This window comes from Pristiophorus japonicus, chromosome 10 (genome assembly GCF_044704955.1).
Source record: "Pristiophorus japonicus isolate sPriJap1 chromosome 10, sPriJap1.hap1, whole genome shotgun sequence".
Lineage (NCBI taxonomy): Eukaryota > Metazoa > Chordata > Chondrichthyes > Pristiophoridae > Pristiophorus > Pristiophorus japonicus.
Window position 1 is genome coordinate 137453773 of NC_091986.1, and position 22341 is coordinate 137476113.

General features: G+C 45.7%; 1 protein-coding gene across 5 annotated transcripts in view; it reads left to right on the top strand.

Moving 5' to 3' along the window:
• The window catches only part of nck2b (NCK adaptor protein 2b), a 156987-nt gene that overhangs the window by 107960 nt on the left and 26686 nt on the right, over positions 1-22341 (top strand). For all 5 annotated transcript variants that reach the window (XM_070892110.1, XM_070892113.1, XM_070892109.1 and 2 more), the window contains one exon: positions 657-899. In XM_070892110.1, coding sequence (XP_070748211.1) covers positions 674-899 — 226 coding nt within the window. In that variant the 5' untranslated portion in view covers positions 657-673. The remainder of the gene's footprint in view (positions 1-656; positions 900-22341) is intronic.

Here is a 22341-nt window from a genome sequence, read left to right on the forward strand (position 1 = left end):
AGGAGCAGGCCATTTGGCCCCTCGAGCCTGTTCCACCATTCAATAAGATCATGACTGATCTGATCTTGGCCTCAACTCCACTTCCCTGCCCGCTCCCCATAAGCTTGACTCCTTATCATTCAAAAATCTGTTTCATCTCCACCTTAAATATATTCAATGACCCAGCCTCCACCACTCTCTGGGGTAGAGAATTACACAGATTCACGACCCTCTGAGAGAAGAAATTCCTCCTTCTTTCCGTTTTAATTGGGCGATCCCTTATTCTGAAACTATGCCCCCAGTTCTAGATTCCCCCACGAGGGGAAAAATCCTTTCTGCATCTACCTTGTCAAACCCCCTCAGAATCTTGTACGTTTCAATAAGATCACATCTCATTCTTCTAAACTCCAATGAATACAGACCCAACCTGCACAACCTTTCCTCATAAGATAATAATTAAGTCCAAAACGACACTGTTGAGAAAGAAGTTTTTTTTTTTTAAATACATGTATGGGACTTTTTCCACTTTGAATTTTTGCAAAGGAGTAGAGAGTCGCCATTAAAATGGAAAAACTGCAGTTATTGGCTAGCACATGGGTTCTCAATATTGAGTAGACAGAGGTGAGATTGTGCTGACTGATGCATTGTTTAATGTTGAACTATGTTGTCTCTGACAGGAAGGACTCCATGAAAGATGACAGAAGAAGTTATTGTTATAGCAAAGTGGGATTACACAGCACAGCAGGATCAAGAACTTGACATCAAGAAAAATGAGCGATTGTGGCTGCTAGATGATTCTAAAACTTGGTGGAGAGTAAGAAATACATCAAACAAAACTGGATATGTTCCGTCAAACTATGTAGAAAGGAAGAACAGTTTAAAGAAGGGGTCACTTGTAAAGAACATCAAAGATACATTAGGCAAGTACAAACATTTAACTGAAGGATTCTTCAATCTGATTTATTAGAATGGTGGAGAGTTACACATTTCTGCTGCTCTGATTCATCAAAGCATTTAGGTCTGCACCTGTTCATTATCATTTAATGTGAAGATTTCAATGTTGCCTGATTGTTTGAAATCAGTCTCTCTAAGTGTTGATGGAGTAATGAAGACAAACATGCCTTTCCTTCACCGATATAATACAAATGGATAATTATTGCAGGTTGTCCTCCCCCTCTTAACAAACAAGAATGGTTGTCAGTCCTTTCAATCCAGCTTTATATTTTTTCTCCTACTTTATTAGTGTTGCCATATTACAGATAAACTATAATCCATAAAAGAAAAAAATAAGACTTTAATTTATATAGCATCTTTGGCGATGTCAGAACGTCCCAAAGTACTTTACAGCCAATTGAGTACTTTTGACGTCACTATTGTAATGTAGGAAATGCAGCAGCCAATTTGTAAACCGCAACCTCCCATAAACAGCAATGCGCTATGACCAGATAATCTGTTGTCAGTGAATTTGGTTGAATATTGGCCAGGACACCAGGGGTAACTTCCCTGCTCATCTTCAAAATAGTGTTGTTGGATCCTTTGCGTCCTTCTGAGAGGGATTAATGTCTCATTTGAAAGGCAGCACCTCCGACAGTGCAGCACCCCCTCAGTACTGCAATGGAATGCCAGCCTAAATTTTGTGCTCAAGGCTCTGGAATGAGGCTTGAACCCATGTCCTTTAGACTCAGGCGAAAGTGCTACCATTGAGCCACAGCTGACACCTTTTAACAAACCTATATCAACTTGTGAAAAGTAAAAAAAATTGCTGAAAGAATTATATTCATTCTATATATTCTTCTGTCAAATGATAAACATACAAACTAAAGGAGTATGTTTATTTTTTAGGATCTGTCGATTATAAAAATATATTATATGTCGATGTACTGATAGAACAAAAACTATCATTTACTTTCAAGAAACAGTTCCTTATTCCTGTGCATAATCAGCAAATATTAGGCCAGAGTTTTGAGATTAATATTGCAATAGTCAGGTCGGGTGTAGGCAAATATGTAGGAATCCATTATTAAGGAAATAGTAACAGGGCACTTAGAAAATCAGAATATGATGAGGCAGAGTCAACATGGTTTTATGAAAGGGAAATCGTGTTTAATAGTTTTTTGAGGATGTAACTAGCAGGGTAGATAAAGGGGAACTCATGGGGTTGGGGGTTAATATTTTAGCATGGATAGAGGATTGGTTAACGGACAGAAAACAGAGAGTAGGGTTAAACGGCTCATTTTCAGGTTGGCAGACCATAACTAATGGAGTGCCGCAAAGATCAGTGCTTGGGCCTCAGCTATTTACAATCTATATTAATGACTTGGATGAAGGGACCGAGTGTAATGTATCCAAGTTTGCTGATACACAGCTTGGTGGAAAAGTAAGCTGTGAGGAGGACACAGCCTGCAAAGGGATATAAACAGGTTAAGTGTGGCAGATGAAGTATAATATGGGGAAATGTGAGGGCTTTTACTCGAAGAATAGAAAACAGAATATTTTTTAACTGGTGAGAAACTATTAAATGTTCATATACTGAGAGACTTTGGTGTTCTTGTACGGGAAACACAAAGTTAGCATGCAGGTACAGCAAGCAATTAGGAAGACAAATAGCGTGTTGGCCTTTATTGCAAGGGGGTTGGAGTACAAGAGTAAGGAAGTCTTACTACAATTGTACTCATCTCATAGGCAGTCCCTTGAACGAGGATGACTTGCTTCCACATCAAAAGGAAATGAGTTCACTGATGTTTCAATGGAGGACCCGATATTCCAGTCCACTCCAGGGGTAGAAGATACCTGTGCGTGGATTTTTTTAACGTGTGGTGACCGTTGTACATCAGCCACCACAAGGGTTTGACAGAGCTAGGCCTTTATCCAGTGGCAAGGGTAAACCAGGACGACTGGAGACCTCTGCTGCACGGACCTAGTGTGCACACATATCGCAGTGTGGGCAGGCCTGTGCTGCCCCTGGGCCCTCAGCTCTTCTGGGCCCCACACCCTCATTTGCCGCTCCTCCGCCACGATCTCTCACCGCTCCTCTGCTGTGCCTGGACCTCGCCAATGTTCTTGCCCACGCTCCTTGATGAAGTCACCCAGTCACCCACCTCGAAGTTATTGCATACTTGGAACGGCTCGCGCTGGAAGTTGTAGTGGTATGCCCTCGATGTTGTAGGTCCTGCGCTCATGCTCTTTGATCCTCCCAACCTGCGGTGGTGTCCTCTCGCAGGTCGGGATGGCCCACACAATTGTACAGGGCTTTGGTGAGACCACAACTGGAATACTGTGCACAGTTTTTGTCTCCTTATCTGAGAAAGAACATGCATGCCTTAGAGGCGGTGTAACAAAGGCTCACTAGATTGATCTCTGGGATGAGAGGGTTGTCCAGTGAAGAAAGATTGAGTAGATTGGGCCTATACTCTCTGAAGTTTAGAAGATTGAGAGATGATCTCATTGAAACGTATAAGATTCTGAGGGGGATTGACAGATGCTGAGAGGTTGTTTTTCCTGCCTTGGGAGTCTAGAACTAGTGGGCATAGTCTCAGGATAAGTGGTCGGCCATTTAAGTCTGAGATGAGGAGGAATTTCTTCAATAAGGATTGTGTATCTTTGGAATTCTCTGCCCCAAAGGGCTGTGGGTGCTGAGTCGTTGAGCATATGCAAGGCTAAGAAAGATAGATTTTTGGATTCTGGGGGAATCGAGGGATATGAGGATCGGGTGGGAAAGTAGAGTTGAGGTCGAAGATCAGCAAATAGAGCACTAAAATATATAGCCAAATTAGTATTGCACGAGTCTGAGGAAGTCATGTTTATCTGGTCACATACATACTGTGGTTACGGAGACACAACAGAGACATTCAAGCACTGGAGGCGGTACGATGGAGAGCCACAAGGTGATTCCAGAATGAGATGAATATATTATGAGGAAATATTGGAGTAGTATGGAATTTTCAAATCTTGAAAGGAGGTGACTAAGAGGGAGACATCATAGAGATATATCTACAATATATTGAAAACATTGACCAATTTCAGAATTCTAAAGGTACCACACTTGTAGGTAGTGCTCTCAACATATTGTGTGAGAAATTGGAATAAATAGATTAATGGGGCATCACCTTAAATTAAATGACAGCCCAACCAATACCTTGAGTAAATCCTCAAAGTAATCATAGTAAGTGGCAGAACTGAACAGCAAAACAGACTGCTGAAGAAAAAACAAAGAATGAAAAATTTATTTTGAAGTTCAATACCAAATGTCAGTGAGGACTGAATATGAAAAGCCACTTAAGCTACACAACTCTAGCAAGACTAACTCTTTGAAAAGCAGTGCTCCCTCCACATCTGAACAGGTTTTCAACAACTCCCCGACAAACTAGAAGCGCCACCAAAAATTAATGATCGATAATGGCTGGAAGAAAGTAAGTAGGCATAAATTCTAAAGAAGCAATGGAATTACCAACATTTGATTGATGTAAGCAGCAAAGTAAAGCTCTCAGCTCATACCTGCATCTCCCTCTCTGACCAGGACCCTCCCCTATCTGAGCAGGAATTGTGGACCACATGCCGATCTCTCCCGCCGCCCCCCCCCCCACGGGCTATAGCCTTGTATTAAATTAATCCTATATCCCCCAGTGGCTCAGATTACCATTTGTTCACTGCAGGATGCATTTCCCACAACAAATTCCCCACCTTCCCCCATTGCAGGCTATATTTCAACAACAACAACAACTTGTATTTATATAGTGCCTTTAACATAGTAAAATGTCCCAAAGTGCTTCGGGAGTATTATGAGACAAAACATTTGACAACATTTCCTGTTCTAACTCACTCGCTGGCTGCCAATTCCTTCCACTGGCTGCAGTTTCCTCTATCTCTAGCCTAGATAATTTTTAAAATCATTTTAGAGTAAACTACACTTCCAACTGCATTTATCCTCTACAGCCACCTCGCACCCCACAGAAAGGTATTTTCCTCTCCTCCCCAATGGCTTGCTGTCCCATGTCTCAATCCCCCTATATCCAACTGATCTGAATTCCCTTTTCTCAGCACAACACCATCTAGGTTGAATTTTGCAGTCATTAGCAATCCCCCCCCACCCAGCACTTGGAAGATTTCCCAGATGGAGACGCAGTACACTGTTCTCTGCCCCTTGCCCCCGTCCCCCCCACCAATAAGTTCATCCTCCTCCTTACCCCTTTTTTACGTACACCACTCTTTTTTGTGTATTTTTAGGTACTGTTGCAGAAATGCAACTGCAGCTCAAAGGGCTAATGAGCAATATCAGGTTCCATTGAATTTGTGTATAGAAATGTATTTACCAATACAGTGAATAGAACCAAAACAGATGTTTTGCTTTTTGTGGAGATAATAGAAATTTTTATTTTCGCATTAATTACTACAATGCAAACTGAGCTATTAATTTTACAATTGCCCTTTTAATTGATATAGTCCAGATCTTACATGGACAAGCAACCTATACAAGCCACTTGAGATGTTTTTGCAATGTCACATTTTGTGAAGTTGTTCCAGTTAAAACTCTCAATTCAGGAATTGTTACACTTGCAATTTTCCAATCTAAAGTAACATCATTATTTAATAAAAGTGTGAGAGAAAAACCAAGAAGTTATAGACTTGTTACTCTAACATCTGTTGTGAGAAAGTTACTGGAATCTGTAAATTAAGAACAGAGTGACTGAGCACTTGACCTGATTAGAGAGAGCCAACATAGATTTGTAAAAGGTCGGTCAAATCTAACGAGTCTAATTAAAAAAATTTAGGAATTAACTAAAGTAGTAGACAGGGGAATGTCTATGGATGTAGTTTGTATGGACTTCCAGAAGGTTCCACATAAGAGACTGTTTGATAAAATTAAAGCTCATGTGATTGAAGGCAAATTACTGACCTGGTTAGAAGAGAGTAAGAATTTTCCCCAAAGCTTTTTTTTTGGTGTACTTGAAGAGTTAAGTCCATTTTTGGGGGGCCCCCAAGGGTGGCTCTGCTGCACAGGAGGGCAGGAAAAGGAGTGGGAGAGCTATAATGCTAGGGGATTCTATTGTAAGGGGAATAGATGGGCAGTTTTGCGGACGCAATTGAGACTCCAGGATGGTATGTTGCCTCCCTGGTGCAAAAGTCAAGGATGTCTCGGAGCGGGTGCAGGACATTCTGGAGAGGGGAGGGTGAACAGCCTGGTGCATATAGGTACCAACGATATAGGTAAAAAATGGGATGAGGTCCTACAAGCTGAATTTAAGGAGCTAGGAGTTAAATTAAAAAGTAGGACCTCAAAGGTAGTAATCTCAGGATTGCTACCAGTGCCACGTGCTAGTCAGAGTAGACATAGCAGGATAGTTAAGATGAATACGTGGCTTGAGGAATGGTGCAAGAGAGAGGGATTCAAATTCCTGGGACATTGGAACCGGTTCTGGGGGAGGTGGGACCAGTACAAACCGGACGGTTTGCACCTGGGCAGGACCGGAACCGATGTCCTAGGGGGAGTGTTTGCTAGTGCTGTTGGGGAGGATTTAAACTAATACGGCAGGGGGAATGGGAATCTATTCAGGGAGATGGAGGGAAGTAAGATGGGGGCAGAAGCAAAAGGTAGAAAGGAGATAAGGAAAAGTGGAGGGCAGAGAAATCAAAGGCAAAAGTAAAAAATGGGCCACAGTACAACATAATTCAAAAAGGACCAAGAGTGTTTTTTAAAAAAAAAACAAGCCTGAAAACTCTGTGTCTCAATGCGAGGAGCATTCGTAATAAGGTGCATGAATTAACTGCACAGATAGTTGTTAACGGATATGATGTAATTGGGATTACGGAGACATGGCTCCAAGATGACCAAGGCTGGGAACTCAACATCCAGGGGTATTCAATATTCAGGAAGGATAGACAGAAAGGAAAAGGAGGTGGGGTAGCGTTGCTGGTTAAAGAGGAGATTAACACAATAGTAAGGAAGGACATTAGCTTGGATGATGTAGAATCTATATGGGTAGAGCTGCGGAACACCAAAGGGCAGAAAACGCTAGTGGGAGTTGTGTACAGACCATCAAACAGCAGTAGTGAGGCTGGGGATGGCATCAAACAGGAAATTAGGGATGCGTGCAATAAAGGTACAGCAGTTATCATGGGTGACTTTAATCTACATATAGATTGGGCTAACCAAACTGGTAGCAATACGTTGGAGGAGGATTTCCTGGAGTGTATAAGGGATGGTTTTCTAGACCAATATGTCGAGGAGCCAACTAGAGAGCTGGCCATCCTAGACTGGGTGTTGTGTAATGAGAGAGGATTAATTAGCAATCTTGTTGTGCGAGGCCCCTTGGGGAAGAGTGACCATAATATGGTAGAATTTTTCATTAAGATGGAGAATAACACAGTTAATTCAGAGAAAAGGGTCCTGAACTTAAGGAAAGGTAACTTCGATGGTATGAGACGTGAATTGGCTAGGATATACTGGCGAATGATACTTAAAGGGTTGACGGTGGATAGGCAATGGCAGACATTTGAAGATCACATGGATGAATTTCAACAATTGTACATTCCTGTCTGGAGTAAAAATAAAACGTGGAAGGTGGCTCAATTGTGGCTAACAAGGGAAATTAGAGATAGTGTTAAAACCAAGGAAGAGGCATATACATTGGCCAAAAAAAGCAGCAAACCTGAGGACTGGGAGAAATTTAGAATTCAGCAGAGGAGGACAAAGAGTTTAATTAGCAGGGGGAAAATAGAGTATGAGAGTAAGCTTGCAGGGATCATAAAAACTGACTGCAAAAACTTCTATAGATATGTGAAGAGAAAAAGCTTAGTGAAGACAAATGTAGGTCTCTTGCAGACGGATTCAGGTGAATTTATAATGGGGAATAAAGAAATGGCAGACCAATTGAACAAATACTTTGGTTCTGTCTTTATTAAGGAAGACACAAATAACCTTCCGGAAATACTAGGGGATCGAGAGTCTAGCGAGAAGGAGGAACTGAAGGAAATCCGCGTTAGTCAGGAAATTGTGTTGGGGAAATTGATGGGACTGAAGGCCGATAAATCCCCAGGGCCTGATAGTCTGCATCCCAGAATACTTAAGGAAGTGGCCCCAGAAATAGTGGATGATTGGTGGTCATTTTCCAACATTCTATAGACTCTGGGTCAGTTCCGATGGATTGGAGGGTAGCTAATGTAACCCCACTTTTTTAAAAAAGGAGGGAGTGAGAAAACAGGGAATTATAGACTGGTTAGCCGGACATCGGTAGTGGGGTAAATGTTGGAATCAATTATTAAAGATGCATTTGGAAAGCAGTGACAGGATCGGTCCAAGTCATCATGGATTTATGAAAGGGTAATCATGCTTGACAAATCTGCTAGAATGTTTTGAGGATGTAACTAGCATAATGGACAAGGGAGAACCAGTGGGTGTGCTGTATTTGGACTTTCAAAAGGCTTTTGGTCCCACACAAGAGATTAGTGTGCAAAATTAAAGCACATGGTATTGGGGGTAATGTATTGACGTGGATAAAGAACTAGTTGGCAGACAGGAAGCAAAGAGTAGGAATAAACAGGTCCTTTTCAGAATGGCAGGCAGTGACTAGTGGGGTGCCGCAAGGTTCAGTGCTGCGACCCCAGCTATTTACAATATACATTAATGATTTAGATGAAGGAATTGAATGTAATATCTCCAAGTTTTCAGATGACACTAAGCTGGATGGCAGTGTGAGCTGTGAGGAGGATGCTAAGAGGCTGCAGGGTGACTTGGACAGGTTAGGTGAGTGGGCAAATACACGGCAGATGCAGTATAATGAAGATAAATGAGGTTATCCACTTTGGTGTCAAAAACAGGAAGGCAGAATATTATCTGAATGGTGACAGTTAGTAAAAGGGGAGGTGCAACGAGACCTGGGTGTCATGGTGCATCAGTCATTGAAGGTAGGCATGCAGGTACAGTAGGCGGTGAAGAAGGCAAATGGCATTTTGGCCTTCATAACGAGAGGATTTGAGTATAGGAGCAGGGAGGTCTTACTGCGGTTGTACAGGGCCTTGGTGAGGCCACACCTTTAATATTGTGTACAGTTTTGGTCTCCTAATCTGCAGAAGGACATTCTTGCTATTGAGGGAGTGCAGCGAAGGTTCACCAGACTGTTTCCCGGGATGGCAGGACTGACATATGAAGAAAGACTGGATTGACTAGGCTTATATTTACTGGAATTAAGAAGAATGAGAGGGGATCTCATAGAAACATATAAAATTCTGATGGGACTGAACAGGTTAGATGCGGGAAGAATGTTCCCGATGTTGCGGTAGTCCAGAACCAGGGGTCACAGTCTAAAGATAAGGGGTAAGCCATTTAGGACCGAGATGAGGAGAAACTTCTTCACTCAGAGAATTGTGAACCTGTGGAATTCTCTACCACATAAAGTTGTTGAGGCAAGTTTTTTAGATTTATTCAAAAGGGAGTTAGATGTGGCCCTTACGGCTAAAGGGATCAAGGGGTATGGCGAGAAAGCAGGAATGGGGTACTGAAGTTGCATGGTCAGCCATGATCATATTGAATGGTAGCCTGCACCTATTTTCTATGTTTCTAAGTACGCCCCAAAAAAATGTTCTAAGTTTCTCTGTTTGATTTCTTCATTTTGGTACAGCCTAACCTGTCCTTTAGTTTTGGGGTTGGAGCCTTGATCAACGCCAAAAAAATCAGGTTGCCATGGTAAGCAGGGACACAATACGGGCTGAGGCTGCAAAGTGAAACATACAGCCAGCTTGCAACACATTCAAATATATTACAGCAACTTAAAAACACCTTAAAATAGTTTGCAGCAACTTACCTCCGCTTATTAAAGTGTCCCCCTTCTCCCAATGCCGGTGCCGATCCCCGCCCCTATCCCAGGCCGAAAGGCCTCCCGGACCGCTCCCCCGCCCGCCCCTAGCCCCGAGTGTCTTTTCGGTCCGCTCCCTAACCGAGTGGTCTTCCGGTCCGCTCCCTCGCCCGTCCCTAGCCCCGAGTGCCTTGCCGGTCTGCTCCCCTTGCCCTGGCTGAGTGGCCTCCTGGTCTGCTCCCCCTCCTGCCTCTAGCCGCGAGGGCCTTGCCAGTCTGCTTCCACCGTCCCTAGCCCTGGCCGAAGGGTCTCCCGGTCTGACTCCCCCCGCCGCCACTAGCCCCGAATGGCTTGCCGGTCTGCTTCCCACGTCCGATCTTAGCCCCGAGTGGTTTGCCGGTCTGCTTCACCCGCCCGCCCCTCGCCCCAGGTGCCTTGCCATTCTGCTTCCCCTGCCCCTAGCCCCAGGTGGCTTGCCGGTCTGCTTCCCCCGTCCCTAGCCCTGGCCGAGTGGCCTCCCAGTCCGCTCCCCCTCCCGCCTATAGCCCCGAGTACCTTGCCGGTCTGCTTTCCCTAGCCTTGGTCGAAGGGCCTCCTGGCCTGTCCCTACTCCCGAGTGCCTTGCCGGTCTGCGCCAATTTCCTTAACTCTCCAGAAGGTTTACGTGCAGAGGCCACATACGCTGACCTCACAAGAACTGGAGTAACTCTCAGCTGACCAAACTTCCCTCAATGGCCAGAATTGGCGCGGATGGCAGGTTACGTCCCCTTTGACTGAAAAAAATACTTATCTAAAAAAAATCGTAACTAACTTAGTTACGCTGGTACAAATTGATCAGGGAAACTGTATTTTTTTTAACTTGGGCCAAAAAAGGCAGCCTGCTCCAAAATAAACAGCGCAAATCACCGGGAAAAATTGAGCCCAATGAGTATATATTCGATTTGGAATGAAATGACTAGTGCCCCACAAGGTTCTGCTGGGGCCTAAGCTATTCACTATATTTATTAATGACTTGGGTAACACAATAGAAAGCCGAATATCCAAGTTTGCCAATAAAACAAAATTTATTGCGTAGTAACTAGTGTAGACGAGCGCATAAAATTACAGATATACATTGATAAATTATATGAGTGGGCTAAACTGACATGGATTTGAATGTAGGTAAATGTGAGGCCATTCATTTTGGGCTAAAAAATGATAGATCTGAATATTTAAATGGTGAAAAGCTAGGAACAGTGGTGGTCTAAAGAGATTGAGGGGTCCGTGTAAGAGCTCACGATTTTAACCTTCATATTGATTGGACAAAGTAAACTGGCCAGGGTAGCCTTGAGGAAGAGTTCATAGTGTATCCGGGATAACTTCCTTGAACAGTACGTTGCGGAACCAACCAGGGAGCAGGATATCTTAGATCTGCTACTGTGTAATGAGACAGGATTAATAAATGATGATCTAGTAAAGGATCCGCTAGGAATGAGTAACCATAACATTCAGGAAAGATAGAATAAAAGGAAAAGGAGGTGGGGTAGCATTGCTGGTTGAGGAGCAAATTAAGGCAATAGTTCGGAAGGACATTAGCTTGGATGATGTGGAATCTATATGGGTAGAGCTGCAGAATACCAAAGGGCAAAAAACGTTAGTGGGAGTTGTGTACAGACCTCCAAACAGTAGTAGTGATGTTGGGGAGGGCATCAAACATGAAATTAGGGGTGCGTGCAATAAAGGTGCAGCAGTTATAATGGGTGACTTTAATATGCACATAGATTGGGTTAACCAAACTGGAAGCAATACGGTGGAGGAGGATTTCCTGGAGTGCATAAGGGATGGTTTTTTAGACCAATATGTCGAGGAACCAACTAGGGGGGAGGCCATCTTAGACTGGGTGTTGTGTAATGAGAGAGGATTAATTAGCAATCTCGTTGTGCGAGGCCCCTTGGGGAAGAGTGACCATAATATGGTGGAATTCTGCATTAGGATGGAGAATGAAACAGTTAATTCAGAGACCATGGTCCAGAACTTAAAGAAGGGTAACTTTGAAGGTATGAGGTGTGAATTGGCTAGGATAGATTGGCGAATGATACTTAAGGGGTTGACTGTGGATGGGCAATGGCAGACATTTAGAGACCGCATGGATGAACTACAACAATTGTACATTCCTGTCTGGCGTAAAAATAAAAAAGGGAAGGTGGCTCAACCGTGGCTATCAAGGGAAATCAGGGATAGCATTAAAGCCAAGGAAGTAGCATACAAATTGGCCAGAAATAGCAGCAAACCCGGGGACTGGGAGAAATTTAGAACTCAGCAGAGGAGGACAAAGGGTTTGATCAGGGCAGGGAAAATGGAGTACGAGAAGAAGCTTGCAGGGAACATTAAGACGGATTGAAAAAGTTTCTATAGATATGTAAAGAGAAAAAGGTTAGTAAAGACAAACGTAGGTACCCTGCAGTCAGAATCAGGGGAAGTCATAACGGGGAACAAAGAAATGGCGGACCAATTGAACAAGTACTTTGGTTCGGTATTCACTGAGGAGGACACAAACAACCTTCCGGATATAAAAGGGGTCGGAGGGTCTAGTAAGGAGGAGGAACTGAGGGAAATCCTTATTAGTCGGGAAATTGTGTTGGGGAAATTGATGGGATTGAAGGCCGATAAAACCCCAGGGCCTGATGGACTGCATCCCAGAGTACTTAAGGAGGTGGCCTTGGAAATAGTGGATGCATTGACAGTCATTTTCCAACATTCCATTGACTCTGGATCAGTTCCTATGGAGTGGAGGGTAGCCAATGTAACTCCTCTTTTTAAAAAAGGAGGGAGAGAGAAAACAGGGAATTATAGACCGGTCAGCCTGACATCGATAGTGGGTAAAATGATGGAATCAATTATTAAGGATGTCATAGCAGTGCATTTGGAAAGAGGTAATATGATAGGTCCAAGTCAGCATGGATTTGTGAAAGGGAAATCATGCTTGACAAATCTTCTGGAATTTTTTGAGGATGTTTCCAGTAGAGTGGACAAGGGAGAACCAGTTGACGTGGTATATTTGGACTTTCAGAAGGTTTTTGACAAGGTCCCACACAAGAGATTAATGTGCAAAGTTAAAGCACATGGGATTGGGGGTAGTGTGCTGACATAGATTGAGAACTGGTTGTCAGACAGGAAGCAAAGAGTAGGAGTAAATGGGGACTTTTCAGAATGGCAGGCAGTGACTAGTGGGGTACCGCAAGGTTCTGTGCTGGGGCCCCAGCTGTTTACACTGTACATTAATGATTTAGACGAGGGGATTAAATGTAGTATCTCCAAATTTGCGGATGTGTGAGCTTGTGTGAGCTTGTGTGCAAATTTGTGTGAGCTGCGAGGAGGATGCTATGAGGCTGCAGAGCGACTTGGATAGGTTAGGTGAGTGGGCAAATGCATGGCAGATGAAGTATAATGTGGATAAATGTGAGGTTATCCACTTTGGTGGTTAAAAACAGAGAGACAGACTATTATCTGAATGGTGACAGATTAGGAAAAGGGGAGGTGCAAAGAGACCTGGGTGTCATGGGACATCAGTCATTGAAGGTTGGCATGCAGGTACAGCAGGCGGTTAAGAAAGCAAATGGCATGTTGGCCTTCATAGCGAGGGGATTTGAGTACAGGGGCAGGGAGGTGTTGCTACAATTGTACAGGGCCTTGGTGAGGCCACACCTGGAGTATTGTGTACAGTTTTGGTCTCCTAACTTGAGGAAGGACATTCTTGCTATTGAGGGAGTGCAGCGAAGGTTCACCAGACTGATTCCCGGGATGGCGGGACTGACCTATCAAGAAAGACTGGATCAACTGGGCTTGTATTCACTGGAGTTCAGAAGAATGAGAGGGGACCTCATAGAAACGTTTAAAATTCTGACGGGGTTAGACAGGTTAGATGCAGGAAGAATGTTCCCAATGTTGGGGAAGTCCAGAACCAGGGGACACAGTCTAAGGATAAGGGGGAAGCCATTTAGGACCGAGATGAGGAGGAATTTCTTCACCCGGAGAGTGGTGAACCTGTGGAATTCTCTACCACAGAAAGTTGTTGAGGCCAATTCACTAAATATATTCAAAAAGGAGTTAGATGAAGTCCTTACTACTAGGGGAATCAAGGGGTATGGTGAGAAAGCAGGAATGGGGTACTGAAGTTGCATGTTCAGCCATGAACTCATTGAATGGCGGTGCAGGCTAGAAGGGCTGAATGGCCTACTCCTGCACCTATTTTCTATGTTTCTATTTCAAATTCAGTTGGAGGGTGAGAAAGTTGGATCTCAAACCTGTGTCCTAAGCTTAAATAAAGGAGACTACGAAGGTATGAAGGCAGAGTTGGCTAAAAGAGTTGGCTAGAACGGCGCAGCCCCGACCTGGACGCCCGTTTTTCACGCCACAAAGTGCGCCTAAAAATACTTCCAGATTCTCCAGCTCCCTGCATGTCATTTGCAGCTCGGCGCAGCGCAGCAGGAGCTGTAGGGGGCGGAGCCAGGTCCCTGCGCTGAAAACAGTGCCGGGACCTCTGCACATGCACGCTACAGTGGCCGCGCATGTGAAGTAGCTCCAGGAGCCCAAAACTGTGTGGGAGGGGCCCGAAGCACGCAGCCCCTGGCCCAATGGCCTCACTGGGGCTGCGTGCATAAGGCTCCTCCCACGCCCAGCTCCTGCTTCCTCCGGACCGGACCCGACCCGACTCCTTCCCCCCCCCGCCGACTGACCGACCCCTCCGCCCTGACCCGCGCTCCCCCCGATCTGCGCTCCCAGACCCAACGCCACCTACCTGTCAATCCGGTAAGTCTAAGCTCGAAGTCTTGGGCCCGGACGGGCCTGGCCCGTTCAGCCTCCCTCTCCTTTCTTTCTCTCATTCTCTCTCTCTTTCCTTTCTCTCTCTCTCTCTCTCTCTCTCTCTCTCTCTCTCTCTCTCTCTCTCTTCGCCCCTCCCCCCCTTCCTTCTCTCCCTTCTCTCCCCCCACCTCCCTTCTCTCCCCCCTCCCTTCTCTTCCCCCCTCCCTTCTCTTCCCCCCTCCCTTCTCTTCCCTCCCCCCTCCCTTCTCTTTCCCCCCCCTCCCTTCTCTTTCCCCCCCCTCCCTTCTCTTCCCCCCCCCCTCCCTTCTCTTCCCCCCCCCTCCCTTCTCTTCCCCCCCCTCTCTTCCCCCCCCTCTCTTCCCCCCCCTCCCTTCTCTTCCCCCCCCTCCCTTCTCTTCCCCCCCCTCCCTTCTCTTCCCCCCCCTCCCTTCTCTTCCCCCCCCTCCCTTCTCTTCCCCCCCCCCTTCTCTTCCCCCCCCTCCCTTCTCTTCCCCCCCCGTCCCTTCTCTTCCCCCCCCCTCCCTTCTCTTCCCCCCCCTCTCTTCCCCCCCCCTCCCTTCTCTTCCCCCCCCTCCCTTCTCTTCCCCCCCCTCCCTTCTCTTCCCCCCCCTCCCTTCTCTTCCCCCCCTCCCTTCTCTTCCCCCCCCTCCCTTCTCTTCCCCCCCCTCCCTTCTCTTCCCCCCCCTCCCTTCTCTTCCCCCCCCTCCCTTCTCTTCCCCCCCCCCTCCCTTCTCTTCCCCCCCCTCCCTTCTCTCTCCACCCCCCTCCCTTCTCTCTCCACCCCCCTCCCTTCTCTCTCCACCCCCCTCCCTTCTCTCTCCACCCCCCCTCCCTTCTCTCTCCACCCCCCCTCCCTTCTCTCTCCACCCCCCCTCCCTTCTCTCTCCACCCCCCCTCCCTTCTCTCTCCACCCCCCCTCCCTTCTCTCTCCACCCCCCCTCCCTTCTCTCTCCACCCCCCCTCCCTTCTCTCTCCACCCCCCCTCCCTTCTCTCTCCACCCCCCCTCCCTTCTCTCTCCACCCCCCCTCCCTTCTCTCTCCACCCCCCCTCCCTTCTCTCTCCACCCCCCCTCCCTTCTCTCTCCATCCCCCCTCCCTTCTCTCTCCACCCCCCCTCCCTTCTCTCTCCACCCCCCCTCCCTTCTCTCTCCACCCCCCCTCCCTTCTCTCTCCACCCCCCCTCCCTTCTCTCTCCACCCCCCCTCCCTTCTCTCTCCACCCCCCCTCCCTTCTCTCTCCACCCCCCCTCCCTTCTCTCTCCACCCCCCCTCCCTTCTCTCTCCACCCCCCCTCTCCCCCCCCCTCCCTTCTCTCCCCCCCCCTCCCTTCTCTCCCCCCCCTCCCTTCTCTCCCCCCCCTCCTTTCTCTTCTCCCCCCCTCCCCTCCCTCCCCCTCCCCTCCCTCCCCCTCCCCTCCCTCCCCCTCCCCTCCCTCCCCCTCCCCTCCCTCCCCCTCCCCTCCCTCCCCCTCCCCTCCCTCCCCCTCCCCTCCCTCCCCCTCCCCTCCCTCCCCCTCCCCTCCCTCCCCCTCCCCTCCCTCCCCCTCCCCTCCCTCCCTTCTCACCCCTCCCCCCCCACCCCTCACCCCACTGCACCCCCTCTCTCCCCCTCCCCTCCCCATCCTCTTCCCCCCCCCCCCCCCCCGCTGTCAGAAACACAGACAGTGAGAGAGACACACACAGGCAGACAAAGAGATAGAGACACTAACAGACACACATGGGGGGGGGAGAGGGGCGTCCCAGCACGCTGTTGGAGGACTCCCGGTGCTGCAGTGAGTAAGTAGAAAATGTTTTATTTATTGATTTTTTTAAAATTATTTTTTATTAATTTTTTTTGATTGATTTATTGGTTGATTTATTGATGTATTTATCCTTTATTATTGATGATGACTCTTTTTGTAAAATTGAAGTGTTTAATGTTTCTAAACTTCCCTTTTAAACCCCCCCCCCCACCATTCCCTACGCCTGATTTGTAACCTACGCCTGATTTTCTAAAGTGTAGACAAGGTTTTTTCGAGCGTACAAAAATCTTCACTTACTCCATTCTAAGTTAGTTTGGAGTAAGTTTTCACTGCCAAAACTTTGAAAACAGGAGTAAGTGGCTGGACACACCCCCTTTTGGAAAAAAAAAAATTCTGTTCCAAAATGAAACTGTTCTAACTGACTAGAACTGGAGCAAACTAAATGCCGAGAATTTGAATTTCTAAGATACTCCGTTCTACACCAGTTGCTCCAAAAAATGAGGAGCAACTGAGGCCGAAACTTGGGCCCAAAGTGTGGGACTGTTGATGAGCAGTGGCAGACATTTTAAGGAGATATTTCATAACTCACAAGAAAAATATATCCTAATGAGAAGGAAAGACTAAGAGAAGGGATAACCATCCGTGGCTAACTAAGGAACTAAGGGATGGTATCAAATTGAAAACAAGTGCATACAATGTAGCCAAGACTAGTGGGAGGCCAGAGGATTGGGAAACTTTTAAAAGCCAGCAAAGAACGACTATAAAAATAATAGAGAGGGAAGATAGATTATGAAAGTAAACTAGCACAAAATATAAAAACAGATAGTAAGAGTTTCTACAAGTACATAACAAGGAAAAGAGTGGCTAAAGTAAATGTTGGTCCCCTAGAGGATGAGACTGGGGAATTAATAATGGGGGACAGGGAAATGGCAGAGACTCTGAACAAATATTTTGTATCGGTCTTCACGGTAGAAGACACTAAAAACATTCCAATAGTGGATAGTCAAGGGGCTATGGAGAGGGAGGAACTTAATACTATCACTAATAAAGTATACTTGGTAAAATAATGGGACTAAAGGCAGATAAGTCCCCTGGACCTGATGGCTTGCATCCTAGGGTCCTAAAAGAAGTGGCTGCAGAGATAGTGGATGCATTAGTTGTCATCCATCAAAATTCCCTGGATTCTGGAGCGGTCCCAGCAGATTGGAAAAGTGCAAATGTAATGCCCCTATTTAAAAAAGGAGGCAGACAGAAAGCAGGAAACTTGACCAGTTAGCCCAACATCTGTCATTGGAAAAATGCTGGAGTCCATTATTAAGGAAGCAGTAGCAGGACATTTGGAAAAGCATAATTCAATCAAGCAGAGTCAGCATGGTTTTATGAAAGGGAAATCATGTTTGACAAATTTGCTGGAGTTCTTTGAGGATGTAACGAGCTGGGTGGATAAGGGGGAAACCAGTGGATGTGTGGTATTTGGATTTCCAGAAAGCATTCGATAAGATGCCACATAAAAGGTTACTGCACAAGATAAAAGTTCACGGTGTTAGAGGTAATATATTAGCATGGATAGAGGATTGGCGAACTAGCAGAAAACAGGGAGTCGGGATAAACGGGTCATTTTCCAGTTGGCAAACAATAACTAGTGGGGTACCGCAGCGATCGATGCTGGGGCCTCAACTATTTACAATCTATATTAATGAATTGGATGAAGGCACCAAGTGTAATGTAGCCAAGTTTGATGATATAAAAATGGGTGGGAAAGCAAATTGTGATTAAGACACAAAAATCTGGAAAGGGAGTCGGCAAAAATTTAGCAGATGCAGTACAATGTGGGAAAATGTGAGGTTATCCACTTTGGCAGAAAAAATAGAAAAGCAAATTATAATTTAAATGGAGAAAAATTGCAAAGTGCTGCTGTACAGAGGGACCCGGGGGTCCTTGTGCATGAAACACAGAAAGTCAGTATGCAGGTACTGCAAGTAATCAGGAAGGCAAATGGAATGTTGGCCTTTATTGCAAGGGGGGTAGAGTATAAAAGCAGGGAAAGTCCTGCTACAACTGTACAGGGTATTGATGAGGCCACACCTAGAGTACTGCGTACAGTTTTGGTTTCCATATTTAAGGAAGGATATACTTGCATTGGAAGCTGTTCAGGGAAGATTGATTCTAGAGATGTGGGGGTTGACTTATGAAGATAGGTTGAGTAGGTTGGGCCTATACTCATTGGAGTTCAGAAGAATGAGAGGTGATTTTATCGAAACATAGAAGATAATAAAGGGGCTCAACAAGGTGGATGCAGAGAGAATATTCGGGGAAATTAAAACTAGGGGGCATAATCTCAGAATAAGGGGCTGCTCATTTAAAACTGAGATGAGGAAGAATTTCTTCTGAGGGTTGTAAATCTGTAGAATTCTCTGCCCCAGAGAGCTGTGGAGGCTGGGTCACTGAATATATTTAAGATGGAGATGGACAGATTTTTGAGCGATAAGGGAATAAAGGGTTATGGGAAGCGGGCAGGGAAGTGGAGCTGAGTCCATGATCGTATCAGCCATGATCTTATTAAATGGCGGAGCAGGCTCGAGGGGTCAAATGTCCTACTCCTATTTCTTATATTATGTTCTTATGATCACTAAAATGTGGTAGTCGGGTACAAAAGAATTAAAAAATGGCCATGATAGAGGGCTAGAATATAAAGGGGAGGAAGTTTTGCTACAGCTATACAAAGTTCTGGTTAGACCGTATCTGGAGTACTGTGTACAGTTCTGGACACTGTACCTTTAGAAAGGATATATTGACCTTGGAAGGAGTGAAGCACAGATTCACCAGAATTTTAGCAGTGCGTCAATGGCTAGATTATGAGGAGAGATTACATAAACTCAGCATGTACTCCCTGGAATATAGAAAGTTAAAGGGTGATTTGATTGAGGTTTTTAAAGGAATTGATAGGGTAGATAGAGAGGAACATTTTCCGCTGGTGGGGGAGTCTACGACAAGGGGACATAACCTTATGACCAGAGCCAGGCCATTTGGGAGAGAAGTTAGGAAACACTTCTTCATGCAAAGGGTGGTAGAAGTGTGGAACTTTCAAAAAGCAGTAGATGGCTCAATTAATAATTTTAAATCAGAGATTGATAGATTTTTGCGAGCTAATTTTATTAAGGGATATGGAGCCAAGGCGGGTGGATGGAATTGGAATACAGATCAGCCATGATCTAATTGAATGGCGGAAAAGGCTCGAGGAGCTGAATGGCCTTCTGTTCCTATGCTCCTGCTCAATTTTGGCCAAGAGTTGCACCGTTTTTTTGGAGTAACGTGGTTTTTCTGGCGTAACTTAAAAGTCCCCATTTTGCACATTCAATTTGCACCAGTGTAAGGGAATTAGTTACGATTTTTTAGTTTAGTTTTTTTTTTCAAAAGGGGGCGTTACCAGCCACCTATGCCAGTTCTGCCCATTTAGGCAACTTTGGCCAGCTAATAGTTACTCCAAATCTAATTAGGCCAGCGTATGTGGCCACTTCAGAAAACCCTTTCAGAGAGTTAAGAAATCAGCGCAGGTAGGTACATCGGAGGCCATTCAGCCTGGGATAGGGGAGGGCGGGCAGGAGAACTGATACTGCTCCTGCCTTTCTATCAGTTCTCCTGCCCGCCCGCCCCTAGCCCTGGCCGAATGGCCTCCCATTGCGATTTCTAAGAGTTAGATGTTGGAAGAAATGGAATCTCACTTCTCAGTTCCCACTGCCCTGGTGGGTCTGTACAACCGAACAAGGGGTGAGTGGGGGGGAACAGGAATAGGAAAAAAAAAGATGCTGGCTCTGGCAGTCAGGTGCAGAGATATGGCTATCTACATACTGAACATCAACTCAAGTGCAGAAACTGTATGGCACAACTAACTCAACCAGAGACAGGAGAATGCGTTAATAAAAAAATAAAAAAATCCACTCGCTCACAGACTGAGGCAAGGACCAGGATATAGAACGGCATTCAGAGCTGCTCCGAACAGTGGCACTGTTTAAAGAGATTAAAAGAGGGGAGAGGTGGGAGTGAGAGGACGGGGACTTGAGTTTATTAGAATTGTCGCTGGTTGAGCGAGTGCAGGGGCTGTTCTGTGGGTCCACGGCGAGTTGAGACCAAGTGGTGTGGCCCCAATTGCTCTTATGAATCACTGGTGGCGAGACCCAACACTTACCGCGTTATCGATCGCACCGGGAGGCCACTAGCCAGGGCTAGGAGCAGGCGGACAGGAAAACTGAGTGCTCCTGCCTGGATGATTTCTATCACTTTCTGTCCTGAGGTTTCTGGATTTCGGATGCTCCACCTGTACTATCTTTGACCTTGTCTCAGTACAAGACTCCAGGAGGAAGTTTTACGTCAAGACCAATACAGAATACAGTGCACTTACACTTTCATTAGAGGTAGAATTTACGTCGGCCTTTGGTCTTCTGATATCAAGACAAACTGAGTAGTAGTGAATTGCCCACCTTTTTAATGGGCCATTCAATCAAATACAAGTTGTTGCAGGCATTTGATTCATTCCTTATTTTGCTGCTGATGCTGCAACTACAAAGCAATTTCGAGGCTTATCTGGAATGTATCCAAACTCATATTTATGCCTTCAGAACCATTTATTATTGAATGTGTTACATATGTGGTCTGTTGAACACTTGACAGGAATACAGTATTTAAATTTTTTTTAACTTTCTGTAAAGTGTGATTACAGGCCAAATGATTCATTGCTTTTTGGGTGGTTCAAGAAAAAAGTTTAACTGAATAGAAAAAGTTTGATACTAACAGCAGTACTATAGATACCCAGTAGCTTTGAATACTGATCCAATCAATAAGTAAAATTCAAGCACATTTGAAAGCTGCACTATGTGGCTTTGTGAAATTAAGAGAAAGGAAACAAAATATTGCACAATATCATTCAAGTCTTTCCAAGGAAAAAGGAGTGAATCAATGTTTTAATTGTTCTACCGATAGCAAGGCTAAAAATGTTGTGAATAAATATTGTCCAGTCACTGCCAAAGTAATTCTTCTTAGGCAGACCCCCGGAGTCAAGGATGACTTGCTTCCACACGAATATGAGTTCTAAGGAGATTAATGAGTCCAATGCGGAATCTGCAGACTCTGTCACAGGTGGGGCATATGGTGGTTGAAGGGACGGGTAGATGGGTCCTTGGTTTGTCGTACGCTTCTTCCGCTGTTTGCACTTGGCTTCTGCGTGCTCTCAACGGAGAAACTCAGTGTTCGGTGCCTACTCAAAGGCTTCTCCTCCACTTTGAGCGGTTTGAGCCAGGGATTCACAAAAGTCGGTGGGGATGTTGCATTTTTTCAAGGAGGCTTAGAGGGTGTCCTTGAAGCGTTTTCTCTGCCCTCCTGAGACTCTTTTGCCGTGATGCAGCTCGGAGTAGAGTGCTTGTTTTCAGGAATCTTGTATCAGGCATGCGGACAATGTGGCCCGTCCATCGGAGCTGATTGAGCATGATCAATGCCTCAATGCTGGGGATGTTGGCCTGAGAGAAAACACTGACATTGGGTATTCCTTTCCTGCCAATGGATTTGCAGGATTTTGCGGTGGCAGCATTGGTGATACTTTTCCAGAGCTTTGAGGTGCCTTCTGTACATTGTTCATGTCTCTGAAGCATATAGGAGGGCGAGTATCACTACTGCTCTGTAGACCATGAGCTTGGTGCCAGGTTTGAGATCTTGGTCAAACACGCTCTTCCTTAGGCAACCGAAGGCAGCACTGGCACACTAAATGCGGTGTTGGATTTCATATGCCCTTGCTGACGGTAGGCTCCCAAGGTATGGAAAGTTGTCCACGCTGTCCAAGGTCTCGTCATGGATCTTGATAATCGGGGCAGTACTGTGTGGCGGGGGCTGGTTGGCGGAGGACCTTTGTCTTACAGATATTTAGTGTAAGGCCCAGTCTCTTGTACGCTTCAGTGAAGATGTCAACGATGGTTTGAAGTTCCGTCTGAGTGTGCACGAACGCAAGTGTCGTCTGCATACTGTAATTCAATGTCAGAGGTTG